Source organism: Octodon degus, unplaced genomic scaffold, assembly GCF_000260255.1.
Source record: "Octodon degus isolate 3935 unplaced genomic scaffold, OctDeg1.0 scaffold00065, whole genome shotgun sequence".
Classification (NCBI taxonomy): Eukaryota; Metazoa; Chordata; class Mammalia; order Rodentia; family Octodontidae; genus Octodon; species Octodon degus.
Window position 1 is genome coordinate 12,214,118 of NW_004524641.1, and position 13,902 is coordinate 12,228,019.

The 13,902-nt window shown below is 42.6% G+C and overlaps 1 protein-coding gene and 1 pseudogene across 1 annotated transcript in view; one reads left to right on the plus strand and one right to left on the minus strand.

The window, feature by feature from the left end:
- The window catches only part of Stk39 (serine/threonine kinase 39), a 263,677-nt gene that overhangs the window by 57,084 nt on the left and 192,691 nt on the right, over window positions 1-13,902 (plus strand). Inside the window, exons 6-8 of the mRNA XM_023719212.1 lie at window positions 2,948-3,057; window positions 3,299-3,400; window positions 6,717-6,850. Coding sequence (XP_023574980.1) covers window positions 2,948-3,057; window positions 3,299-3,400; window positions 6,717-6,850 — 346 coding nt within the window. The remainder of the gene's footprint in view (window positions 1-2,947; window positions 3,058-3,298; window positions 3,401-6,716; window positions 6,851-13,902) is intronic.
- On the minus strand, window positions 3,809-3,878 carry LOC111817659 (annotated as a pseudogene).

The following is a 13,902-nucleotide window of genomic DNA, read 5'->3' on the forward strand; positions in this document are numbered from 1 at the left end:
CTCTAGCCTCCTTGCAGGGAGTTCTGCTGAAGGGTTCCCTGCTGGGCCTGCAGCCTGGGTCAAAAGAGGATCCCTGGGCCCGGGAAGTCTCACTCACTCACCGGGCCTGCACTCTGGGTGACTCACTCACTGGCCGGGCCTGCGCTCCGGGTCTGTTCAGGATCCCGCGGCCTGGGTCGTCTCACTCACTCACAGGGCCTGCGCTCTGGGTCTGTTCAGGATCCCGCGGCCTCTGTCGTCTCCGCGGCTATGAATAAATACACGAACCAGGAGAGTTGTATTGAAGGAGTATTGTCAAAAGTGAATTGCTACTACACATTTTCTCAGCTATGTTTCCCAGCCTTCAAAATGCCTGCAAAGAATTGAAAAATATATCTAATATTAACTATGAATTAAATTTTTTATAAATTAAAAAAATTATTTGGTACAGGGTCTCGCTATGCAGCTCAGACTCGTAATGATCTTCCTGTCTGAGCTGCCCCAGTGCTGGGATTACAGGTGTATACCACCACGCCTGGTTTCAGTGGCTGGCATGGCATATGGTACTGGGGATCAAACCTGGGTCCTTGTGCTTGCCAGGCAGGTGGTTAGACCACTCAGCCGTCTCCCCAGCTCTTAATTATGGATTTTAATATGGATGATTTCTTTTAGGAATAGTTTTTCAGAGTATAGAGTTGCTTCAGTTTCATTTAAAATAATTTAGTTTTAAAGCCGCTTTTATCCATATTTATAATTATTTACAGGTAATATATTTATTTGACTTTATCACTTAAAATTATAAAAAGTTGAATGTTGAATTCATTATTGAACTTCTTTTTATAAATATAAACTCATTTAAAGTTAATTTTTTAGAAGTCTTATATTTTCTCTAGTCCAATTAGTAAAAGCTTTCAAATGGCTTCTGTACCTACCTCTTCTTTAAGAGAATGAATTGCATCTTCTTACACCCACAAGAGATTTGATTGGTTCTAGAGATTTTTTTCATGTTTGTACTTTTCTGATGATAGTATGAGAGTTCAAAGAGTTTTAGAATTGAGCCCACATATATGAATTAAATTAAAATAGTAAGTTTTTAAAATATGCTTTTGCTAAATATTAACATCAGAATAGCAGTTGTAATAGACTCATTTGTGTATTTTAATTTCTCTTGCTTGTAATTGAAATCCTTTTGGGAGTTGTGTATTTAAATGTAAGTGAAATTTAAAAGTCAGCATATTTGTATGTAGAGAAATACTTATAGTGTTACTAAGTCACACAGTTGCATAAGTTAATGCCAAAGGCCTGAAGCAAATGTTAATACCTTTTAACCTTGATTTGTACTTGAGGTTGTTCTTTGGTCATAGATGTCGCTCTGACAGCCAACAAAGGAGAATTGTATGAGAGCAGGAACCACATGCAGGTGTCATTTTGAGACCTTTAAAGACTACTATTGACTAGTTTACTGATTTGGAATCTTTTTTTTTTTTTTTTTTCTGTACCAGGCATCAGATTTAGGACCTTGTGCTTGACAGGCAGGTGCTTATGCCACTGAGCTGTATCCCAGGCCCCTAATTTGGAGTCCTTAATCTGGCTGGTACCAATAAGTATAGTAGTCCGGAGGATAGTTGGCACTTCAACTTAATAACCACTTTTAGCCTTTATGCAAAAATGTAAGTAGATCATGACATGAAATGCCAGGTTTCTCTAGAGTCACACACAAAGATAATTCATGCACACAGGCCTGTGAGCATATATAGTGTGCCTGATAAGTCTCTGCACACAATGAACTTCTAACAAATCCTGGGTGTTTAGAAGTGTTGTCTTCTACAGACCAATCTAGCTGTGCTTATGAAAATTATCCATGAAGCAAACATCAGGAAAAAAGTCTTTGCTGACTGAGCCTTTTCTTTGGGTTGATAGCTGCATGAAGATGAACGTAGTCATGTTGGCCATGGCCGGGGAGATGGCGTAGTAGAGTAAGTGCTTGCCTGGCACAAGGGCCTGAGTTCAATCCCCTGTTCTGCAAAAAAACAAAAAACAAAAAACAACAAAACCCAAAAAACCCCCCCAAAACCTAGGATTCTTTGGGGCCAGGGAGATGGCTCAGTAGAATAAGAACTTCCCTCACAAGCGCAAGGGCCTGAGTTCAATCCCTGGTTCCGCCAAACATAAAAACGACAACAAAAAAAATTGGCCAAACATTTTGGAATTATAGAGGCTAGAAAATAATATAATAATAATAATAATAATAATAATAAAAATAAAAGAAAATATATCACATTCTAACTTTACTTTCTTTAGTGGTATTTTTTATAAGTCATTTGCTGAAATGAGTCTTGGCTAAAAGACAGGATTTTTATATTAATTTAAAATGTGTTTTTATTTTCATTAGTGTGTTATGACCCTTGATTAGTGATGAGTCTCGCTACTGTTCCAGTAGAAAAGAGAATTTGGTGTGCTGAACACTTGGACTGTGGACTGAGGGCTGTCACCTGTGCGCCCTGTAGCGCTGGGCAGGGCAGACAGCAGGAGCACCCTGGTGCATGCCCGGCAGCTCCACGGACATTTCGCAGCAATTCGTCACAATGTCTAGTTCTTTCTTTTTTTTTAATTGAGTGAAATGAATAAAAAGCAGTGGCAGAGCTTATTGGAAAAAGTAAAAGCGAAGAGTGAGGGAGAAACTGTCTCCACAGAGTATGCTTAGGCTGAGTGGAAGAAAAAAAGCTAGATCGAAATGTATAACATGTTAGATCTGGAGGAGGGGCTGTGCTGAGCAAGAAGTAAGGGGCTGGGAGATAGCTCAGCGGTACAGTGCCTGCCTGGCAAGCGCAAGGTCCCAAGTTTGACTCCTGGCACACGCATGTGTACACACACACACACATACACACACACACACGTAGAACTGTATAAGCGGTAAAAGTGGTAATGTCTTACCTAAAATAAGGTTAATTTTTTTTCCCCCTTTCAGATTTTGGGGTAAGTGCATTCTTAGCAACAGGGGGTGATGTTACGCGGAATAAAGTAAGAAAAACATTTGTTGGCACCCCGTGTTGGATGGCCCCTGAAGTCATGGAACAGGTAAAACAACGTTCCCTTGATCAGTATAATACAGTAATATGTATCATTAGCTATGCTAATATTTCATTCAGAACAGTCATTATAGAAGAATGCATCATGGAACTTAAATTTTCAATTGCTATCTCTTAGTAAACTAACTGAAATTTGGGCAGACACCTCCGGATTTCTGGCCAAATATAGATTTTGTGCTGTTTTGCCTGCTGCATTATTTTGATTTTTCTGCTTTTTTTTTCTATCTTAGGTGAGAGGCTATGACTTCAAGGCAGACATGTGGAGCTTTGGAATAACTGCCATTGAACTAGCGACGGGAGCAGCACCTTATCACAAATATCCTCCTATGAAAGTAATTACTGTTGCAAATAATGTGGCGGTTTGAAATGTGATTGGATGGCATGTGTTCTCTAATTCTCTTGACCACACTCATTTTCCTCAGAACCCCAAGAATTAATGGGGGGCTGCAGCCAAGTCGAATACCTGATTTTATCAGTGGACAGAAGGGACCAAAGTATAGTTTCCAGCTTTGAAGCTGGATTTCATACTTGGCGCAGAGTTGAGGAAGAGTGCGATTAGATTGGTTGATGAAAGTCGATAGCTGTGACCAATGTTGGTCATTGCTTTTTTGAGGTCAGAGCAGTCCTAGGGCCCCAGAGGAAATGGAAGAATAGGTTACAGTGATGTTATTTTTGCAGAGGGATTTCCCAGATCTTTCTGTTGTTAGTGTTCTATGTTGGGGGCTCAGAGAACATATACTTTGCGCAGGGGCCATGCTAATCTCCTCGGTATCGTTCCAATTTTAGTATATGTGCTGCCGAAGCAAGCACAAGAGAACATATACTTTGGGTACTATTTTTTTTCTTTAAATTTAAAGAGAATAAAATAAAAAACCTCAGTAAAAATGATACAGAATTTCAAAGCAAGATGATAGGAAAATTAACAATGGTTATTATATTGCATATTGTTACCTTCAAAGTAGTTGCTCAGATTACCAAAATCAGGCATTCAGAATTGATCAATAAGATATTAACTGTTCCTTTCAATGGATCAATAGAAATTAGTAGTACAGTTAACTATGTTGTGTGTGTGTTTATAATTTTTTTCCTTCTTTCTTTTCTCTTTTCAACCATCCCAGTGCCTACCTCATTCTTTTTCTTAGTTCTGAGATGATAGTAGCAGAGCTAATGTCTCCAACTGGATTTTATTTTGAGGCTAAAATAGTTCAGTAGAAATTCTGAAAGTATTTTTTAATTATATTGTTTCATTAATGTTTATTGGATTAAAAACCATATGAATTAAAACTGAGTTTAAAAAAGGCAAATAGTGTTATTGATTAAAAAACTAATAGGCTGGGGAGGTCGCTCCATGGTAGAGTGCATACTTAGCAAGCCCTGGACTCTGGCTCTGATCCCCAGTATCCCCAGGCCCCCATCTCAGTTACTTTTCACTTGTTGGTGGGACAAAATACCCAACACCCAAAACTAAAGAAAGAGAGGCTTTATTTAGCTCACAGTTGCTGGAGGTTTCGATTCATACTTGGCAGGCTGTAAGGCACAGTGGCACATGACAGAGCAGCCGATGATGGCATTGGAACACTGCAAAGAGCAGCAAGAGAGGGGCAGCAGCTGCAGCTTCGAACTAGCCTCTCCCCTCCGTACATTGTAATACAGATCACGCACCCCAGGGCAGGCAGGGCTAGCGCCCACACCCACAATCGCAGCATTGGATTAAGAATTAATCACAAACTCTGGAAGCTGCCCCAGTGACTGCATAAGGCTTTGGGGGGGGGGACAACTTGACACAAACTATAACTCCCCCCAAAATAATATTTTCTTATTAGAGAAAGTTTGGAAGTACAAATAGGAATAAAGGAGAAAACTAATCGTCCATGATTTTGTCAACCACCACCAATCTCTGTTATGGTCTTAGTGGAGTTCATTCCTTCTTCTTTCCCTCCCTTCCTCCATCTTCCCTTCCTTTACCTTTTTCTTTTCCTTCCTTCTTCCCTCCTCTCCTTCATTCCCTCCCTCACTCACTTCTGCCTTTTCTTTCCTCCTCTTGTGCTGAGGATTGAACCCAGTGCCAGCCACATGCTAAGCATATGCTCTTCCACTAAACTGCATCTGCAGGCAGATTCATTGCTTTTTCTGTATTTTTATATGTATTTATTAATGCCTCAGTTAAGATCTTGGTGTATATGTGTCTGTGTCTTTTTAAGCATAGCTAATTTTCTTAGAGAATTTAAAAGTTGATGTGTTTAAAAGCAGAAATCATCTTTTGGAGAAAAAGTTGTGAAGTAACTGAGGACTTTTTCTTCCGTCCAGCTTTTCTTCTTGTTTTTTTTTTTTTTTCTACTTCTTGCTGTTTCCTACATAAACCTGGCCTGTGGCAGCCCGGAGTCCTTTGGGGCGTGTCTTCAGAGTCAGCGGCTCCCCACTTGCTTTTTGGGGATTAGCCTCTGCAAGCAGCAGCCTCACTTCTCTCCTCGGTCTGTTCACACATCTGAGAGTGTCTGAAAAGAGTCCTTACACGTATGGCATTTGCATAAACGAAAGCTGATCTATGCAGTAATGAGGCTTATTCATTTTGTAGGTCAATAGTTGATTCCACATTCTACATTTTTTGAAAGCACATAGTTTTGGTGTTAATGTGAAAGAGTGGGAACTTTACCTTTGTGATTTGAAATTCCATTTTATTTTGATTTGTCCCCTCCAGGCAGCATGGCTTGTTGATCTGATTGTAGGTTTTTGTAACTCGGTTATATTTTGGTAATCTTTCAGTATCTTCTTGTTTCAGCTTTCCCAAGCCTTTTAAGCCGTTCTCTACATTTTTTCCCCTCTGTTTTCTTTTTAAAAGGAAATCACGTTACCTCCTGGGATGTTGTGACTTTATTTTTAGGGCTGTTAATATGTTACAGAGCCCGAGTACAAGAAGTTCCTTACTTACGAATGGGCTGCACACATGAGCATCTCTTCCGAACTCCAGCAACCTGAGGCTGACAGCTTTGTGGAAGCAGCCACTTAAAGGCCTGAGCTAGGGCCAGGCCCCCAACATCTCTTTCTCTGTCCTCCACCACCTCTTTCCCAACCAGCTAGTGCTGGAGTTGTGTGCTCCTTGAGGCTCAGTGAGTGCTGGTTCCCAGAAAGTTGTTTCGGTTTGGGAAAATCATTTTTTTTTTTTTTTTTTTAAATGTATTTAGTATAGAATCTACAGGGTCTCACTACACAGATTGGACTCATAGTGATCCTCCTGTTTTCAGCCTCCCAAGCGCTGGGATTACAGACGTACACCACCATGCCCAGTCTCTATTGCCATCTCAGTGTGCCCCGGGGGCGGGGCTGGCATGACACAACAGGGATCGAACCCCAGTCCCTGAGTCTGCCTAAGCAGGCGCTTTAGTCCACTGAGCTATCTGGCCGGCCCAGGGGAGATCATTCTTAATGCACAGAGCAAATAAGTTGTCAATGAAATGACCAAGAAGTTAAAGTGTAAATGAACAGATTTGCAAAGGTGTTTTCAATATACATTGTCTATGAAGTTAAAACTAATGGGAAAGCATGTTTGTACATAATCAAGGAAAAGCCTTGGAGCTTTTGTAAAAAATTAAAAATTCTATTGTAGCAGTTACTAAGCCAAGATTTTGTCTTCCTTTATTTCTGCGGCAGGTGTTAATGTTGACTTTGCAAAATGACCCACCTACTTTAGAGACGGGAGTGGAGGATAAAGAAATGATGAAGAAGTACGGCAAGTCTTTTAGGAAATTACTTTCACTGTGTCTTCAGAAAGACCCTTCCAAGAGGTATGTCGGATTTGGTGCAGGAGTTAATGACCTGGTTTGAGTTCTGAGAAAGCTTTGTTTGTGGCTGGGGAGAGGCTGCCTGAGGACACTGGGAAGGTGCACACAGCCCCTTGGCCTCTTGGGCACCCTGTGCTGGGCCCCAGATTCCAGTTCTGTTAGTGGAAAACAGCACAGAGCCAGAGGGGAGAGACGTGGGTAGAGGGCCCGGGGAACCAGAGGAAAACTTTTGTTGATAAGATTCCTTGTGTTTAGTCGGTGTGGGCTCTGTAATCAAAGGCAGTGAAGTTAGGCAGAAATCAGAAGAAATTGGCAGTGCTGCATTCAGAAGCTGAGCTAATATTCTGCCCTGTGTAGGTTGAATGACCTCTCAGGATTTGAATATCCGGCTGGCTGCAGTGGGAGCCAGGCAGAGCTGTTGAATTTTGCATGAGCTTCCTTTTAGTTGCAGAACAGGTTGTTGGCGGTGTTGAAAAGGTTATCTGTAAGAAGATTAAGGAGGGTTTTTTTTTTTTTTTTTTTACCTGGAAAGATTAATCATATAAACAGAAGCAAATGACTTTAATTTAACTTTAGTGTTTCCTATTTATTTGTGGGTTATTGCCCACACTTTGTGTCTGTTTCCTGAATTTGCTTCTTTTTTCTTAAATTCCATGACTTTGAAATACTCCAGGTAGATCAAGGAGCCTTTTAGAGCTTAAGGGAGAATGTTAGTGATGTGAACTACACCCAGGCCAGGCTTGAGTAAGATCGCTTTGTAGGAACTTTTTGTCCTGTGTGGTGTCATCCTCTGTCCATTCTAGGTCTTCATAGGGTCCCACTCCTTCCTTTTTTTTGGAGACAGGGTCTCCCTATGCAGTTTGGGCTGGCCTTGTGCTTGCTTACTTTTTGTAGCCCCCAGACTGGCCTTGAACTTGGAGAGATCCTCCTAGCTCAACCTCTTGTGTGCTGGGATTACAGGCGTGTACCACCATGTCAGGTTCCAAGATAGCACACCTGGGCATGTGGGGCTGGGGGTTGCTCCTGGGTGCTTGTGCTTGCCAGGTAGGTGCTTATGCCTCTGAGCTATTTCTCTGACACCCCCAGAGTCCCATTTTATACTTACATTTTAGAACATAGTACCACCTTTTTCAGGGACAGTCTTGCTGGTTGGAAGTGATTCCTTTATTTTTATCTTAAATTCTTTAGGAAGCTCAAAGAATTAAAGATAAAATTTACACCTTTTAACTTTATACAGTATTGTTTGGCTGAGGCTACCCTTCTCTAGATTAAATATTACAGCTTTCATGAATTTTTGCTGTGAAGCATCTTGAAGTTATTTATTACAAATAATACTTAGAGACCTAAGCAAATAATACTTAAACATTTCAGTTGCCCATTATATTTGTTTTCTAAGGCTTGGTTTTCCTCTCCTGTTACTAGATTGTTTGTGGAGGTAAATTGTTCACTTTACCTTAGGTTCTAATTTTGTTCTTTAGCATCTCCCTGCCTTGTCCTTGTACTTGGTGTCAGTGTCAAAAGTAAAATTTTGACGCCGCCAAGAAGATGGCTTTCTCACCCATCACCCCGTGAGCCAAGCGTGTGCAGTGCCCATCTCTCCAGCTCTGGGGTGTTACACATGATCTTTGAGACATTGAACTGGTGAAGATCCCACCTAGTGGCTGTGCTGTGTAATGTCACGCAGGTCCAGCTTGTTAGGAAAGGAGTTTTGGATAGTGTACTTAATGACTGAACAGTTTAGTTCTCTAGGAGGTCTGTAAGCTGGTAAAAATAAATTAGACTGACATACAGTATAGTTACCATTTATATTTTTTTAATAATCTTGAAAGTCTTTCCATGTCTTATTAATTACATGAGCTCAAATATCAGGTTCCCTGCAATGTCACCAAAATACTATTAATAAATAAAAATTCCTTTAGAAAGGAGCCGCATATCATGAATTTGAATTCTTATGAAATCTTTTCCTCACTGTACTCTTTTAACAGTATAATCAGTGTACAAAGCGTTGTTTAAGGCCTTCTTAGGTCTTTTTTTCTCTAACCTAACGTGCCCTACAGTTGCATAGCTCTTTTCTGTAGCAGCTGTGGGTGGGGAGTGCATGTCACCTTCCTGGGGGCTCTCTCTTTTAATGAAAAGCTGCAGCTCTGAAGGAGCTTGAAGGAAAAAAGCAAGCACATGAAAATGATTCATGGCATATGAGAATGGAAAAAAGTAATATTGTTGAATCTTACTTTACATAGGATATCATTTTAAAATATGCCTACATTACTGAGTTGATAAGTAAGCATTTTATTGTATGACACAATTCTGAAATATTTGTAGTCCTCTTGGCTCATGCAGTTTAAAGCTTCTTCTCTTTTGGCTCCCTTTCGTTATTTTTCTGTACTTAGTTCAAGCGCTGCCTCTTCTGTTAGACGCGTTAGGGTGAGACTCCCATCTCTGTCCTCATCCATGGGCAGGCTGGGTTTCCTCGTCTGGCTGGGCAGTGGGTCTTGTAGTACTGTCCTAGGGTAGCCCGGGGGATGGAGTGCGACTGTGCGCTTAGAGAAGGCACCACGGTCCCTGCGTCCTTGTGCGCCCAGGAAGCTGAGCCTGTCAGCTTGCATTTGTCCTTCCCTCCGACCAAGTGGAGGGGTAGTAATTTTATGCAGCAATTATAAGTGAGATGGGTTTTATAACACTTATTACACTGTGTACATTTGTTGACATACGTGCCCAAATTTCTCATGAGGTTGTAAGTATGTTAGAAGGACCAGAGCCAGTCCTCTTGCTGTGCGCAGTGTCTCTTGTCTTACATAGTCAGTACTGTTTCTTGAACACCTGGAAACGGTCAGGAATTTACAGTTCGGGGTTATTTGGGCCCCTCTGCAAAGTGTTTCAGAAATAGAAACTGGAATCAAGTCAGTTGGGAAAACTCTTGATCATTTTTATTTATTTTAGTTGTCTGCATGTGGATCATCAACTTATGATCTGAAAGGGTCATAAGCCCTGCGATTGCTAAGAACACTTTGAGCAGTGAATAAAAAATATCACAGGGGAACAGTGACCAGGACAGAGTCGCTCCTGCGCAGGAGCTCTCAGGCTTGCAGTGAAGGGATGTGTCTTTTGTCAAATATGAGCAATCATGAGAGTTTTCTTATAAGAAGAGAACTGACGTGTTGGAGCCTTTTGTTTCCTGGAGGGCTGTGCTTTGCATTAAGATGGACCGAGAGTTTATGTGCCCTGTGGAACATCTGCTGTTTCTTTAAACAGTGAGGCTTGATCTTGTGGATTACATGTTTTACAAAGACTCAACATTTTCTTTTAGCAGTATAAGGGTGGGTATTACGCAGATTGATCCACTAGAAATGACTAAGACCTGGGTATGGATTTCGTGCAGTTATCTCACTACACAGCTCAGGTTCATGGTGGTCTTCCTCACACAGCCTCCCCAGCACTGGGATTACAGGTGGGTGCCGCCAGGCCCAGTGTGGTGGCCAGCTCAGTGCTGGCACTGCATGTGGTGCCAGGGATCAAACCCTGGGCCTTGCACTTGTCTAAGCAGGTGCTTAGTCCACTGAGCTATCTTGCCAGCCCTTAGACCTGGATATTTCTTAGAGAAGGGTAGAGCGAGAAAAGCAGCTCTGCCTGAGGTCAGTAAGTTGTGAGAACTTATTAGTGTAAGGTGTTGGAACTACTTAAACTATATCATACTTGTTCCGAATCCTTTGAGAATTACTTTAAATCTCAGTGGACTTTAGTTCATCCGTATGTATTAACTGAATCCTTCAAGAGATTTTCTTCTGAGAATGTTGGTATTTGCAGACTGCTGCATTGTTTTCAAGGTCTTAAAGCTGAATCATCGCCCCAAGCCTGACCGCTGTTCTATTTGCTGGTAGTATTTTAAAACATTTCTGGTAAGAGAGCGTCTGTCCTTATATCACAACGCACTGCTTGGTGGTTGTTAGCAGCCACAGTGTGGCTGGTCATCAGAATTCTTTCTCTTACTGTACTTTGCTAAAGGGCAGGCAGCACTGGTGGCTCCACAACAGCCATTTATTGGTTACTATGGCATTAAACTAAAAAAACAAAACAAAACAAAAGCCAAAACAAAAAGCAAAAAAAAGTAAACAGACAAATGCTAAAAGCAGAGTCCCCCATGTCCAGGTGGGCAGCACGTGCTTCTGCCTGCCTCAGACCCACCCTCAGTTTCTTCCCTCATTTCTCCCAGTTATTTTCCTTCTTTCTCCAAGTTCCTTTCCTCCATACTCTCCTGTGGAGCTACTTTGACTTATGTGGGATTTTACCCCAAAATGATAACCATTTCAGCTAGCTGGAACCTGAAGAGCAATCACTGACCTGCTGTTTAGTCTCTATACAGTTGGAATGACCTGTCGCTTAACGTTTAAGCCTGTTAAAAGACAATGAACATAGTTTCTATAAGCCACTTTTTTTTTTTTTTTTTTTTTGCGGAACTGGGGATTGAACTCAGGCCCTTGCACTTACCAGGGAAGTGCTTATTTCACTGAGCCATCTCCCTGGCCCCAGTAAGCCACTTCTGGCTTCTGACGTTGTCATATTTCTGTATTGCTGCTAAATGCTGTGGGTGGAGTAGAGTACAGAGAAAGGGGTTTTCTCTGCAGCATGCTGTTCCCTTTCAACTTTTTGGTTACCATAGAAATGACCTTGCTGAAAGATTTACCCAGCCCCATGTCTCCAGGTATGGCTGGCATTTCCCAGCCTTCTGTCTACTCTAGTCCTGCACTTGACTCTTGCTGTGCAGAAGGTGGGGCTGAGGCAGAGGAAAGAGCGGAGCCCTCTGACTCTCCACCTCGGCACTTCCACTGTCTCCCTACTTTTTCTGGTGACACCAGTCTGATTTCTGTTACATCCTTCTCCTGTTTCCCATTACATGGGAATTAGACTCTGATGCTGCAGGGGTTTTGGTCCCAGTGAGAGCCAGCACCACCTAAGTGATCCTAGCATGAAATTGAGCAATAGCAGTTTTGTACACAGGGAGTTTAGCAACGAATCCTGTGTGGTCCCTGCCTTGGTAGGGCCTAGAACCAGGAGGGTGGAGGCAGGGAAACCAGGGGACAGATAAATACAGAAGGGAGTGTGGGCAGAGAGTGAGTGTGTGAATGCGCGTGGGGAGGGATGGCTTTTGCTGGTATGAGCTGTGAGGGGGCCTCTGAAGGTGATGCCACCAAAGTTGTGTCTGGACCAACAAGGGAGGTGTGCTTGTGGTGGGGAGGCATCTTGGGGCGAGAAAAGCAATGTGTGCGTGTCACCAAAGAGCAAACGGTGGCAAGAGCATGATGGCTGAAGGAGAGGGTATATGGGCGGGAGGGAGGGCAGGGCCTAGTAGGTGGGGCTTATGTTAGGCCCCCTGAGATCACTGCAGATGCCTAAGAAAGTGTTAGGGTCTCTCCTCTCTCCGCTCCCATCCTTCCCCTCCCATCCCCTCCCTTCCCCTCCCCTCCTCTCCCCTCCCTTCCCCTCCCCTCCCCTCCCCTCACTTCCCCTCCCCTCTTTCTTTTCTTTTCTCTCAACATAAAGCCTGACAAATAGCAGGTGCTCAGCGAATACTTACTGAGAGAATGCAAGGTTGAATATGGAGTAAATGGAGTGAGTCCCAGTACATTGTAGATAATCATGAATACCATACCTTAAAGTAACCAAAGGTAAATCATATCCGGCCCCCCCATGTTCAATATTTAGATCTTTTTTTTTCTATTTTTCAATTCTGTGCTTTTAAAAGAAGGTACAAATGCGTGACTTTAATGAGTTTGCTAAGGACCGTGGTGCACCTGCTGTTAGGCCTTTATTTACTTAAAACAGTCGGCAGTCAGCAGCTGTTTACCATAGATGGACGGTTTGGTTCTTGGTTAGGCACTGATGGATGGTGTTCCCTTGAAATCTGCAGAAAAAATAATCTAGATAGAAATTGCCTTTGCCCACAGATACAGTATGTGTCTCCTGTGGACTGAGGCAGCTTGTACTTAATCTGCTCTCTTAATTCTTTCTTAAGCTTGGGTTTAGCCCCTGGGGACATTTTAGTGGCGCTTCCTGGCTCCAAAGCGGTGGTTTCTGATCATTTCGAGTCTGGGGACTCCCCGTGTAGGTGCGCTCCTCGCCCCAGTGTGGTGCGGTGCTGCTCGTCCTGTTGGCTGTCAGGGCCTGAGGGATGACCTGATGGCGCTTTGTGAAGCTCACGCTCCCCTCTTTCCTGATTATGAAAAATTTAAAACATATAGGAAATGTGGAAAACTATTACAGTGCTTCTCTATCGATCTAGATCCAAAGATTATTAACATTTTCAACGTTTTTCATTTACGTTTTATTAAACTGTTTGAAAGTAAATAACAGACTTGGTGTTTCAGCTTGCATTTCCTACAAACGAGGACACACTTCCAAATAAACCATACCAAAGAAGACAGTGGTGGCAGTTTTCCAGGACTGTCAGCCGTTACACAGTTCCAGTCATTTCCAGATAACTTTTGGGGCCTCCTCCTCTCCAAGCCTGGCATGCGGTCCAGGGCTTTGGGTTTCTTGATGTTGCCGCCTTGCACAGCACCCTCGTGCTTCCCCTGCCCCCTTAGGGAGCTGCCAGGCCTGTTGTCTAACTCTGCTGTACTCTAGATTTATTTGATTTTTTTCCACCTGGGGTGTGTGTGCATGTGCGCGCGTGTGTGGCACACATGTGCTTGGTGCTGGAGGTTTGCTTTGTGCATGCCGTGCTAGCGCTCCACCACTGAGCCCTATCCCTGCTCCATATGGCTGACTTTTCAGAGGAAGCTATTGGTAAAAGAAAATATTCTTTATGGAGAAGGCCCGTTAAGCATAAAATGTTCGAAGTAGAAAATCTCTATTTTTCTACCTTCCATAAAATAATTATTTAAAGTCATTAGGGGAAGATTTTCAGGAACCTGGTGTCTGTACAGTGCCAAGTATTACCCAGCAGAACACTTGCTAATTGCAGTGGGGAAAACATGGCTTCACAGAGAAGAGCCTTGGGGCCTGGGGACCAAGCTATTAAACAGCGCTACTGGCAGGGGAAAGGCAGCCTGCAAGAT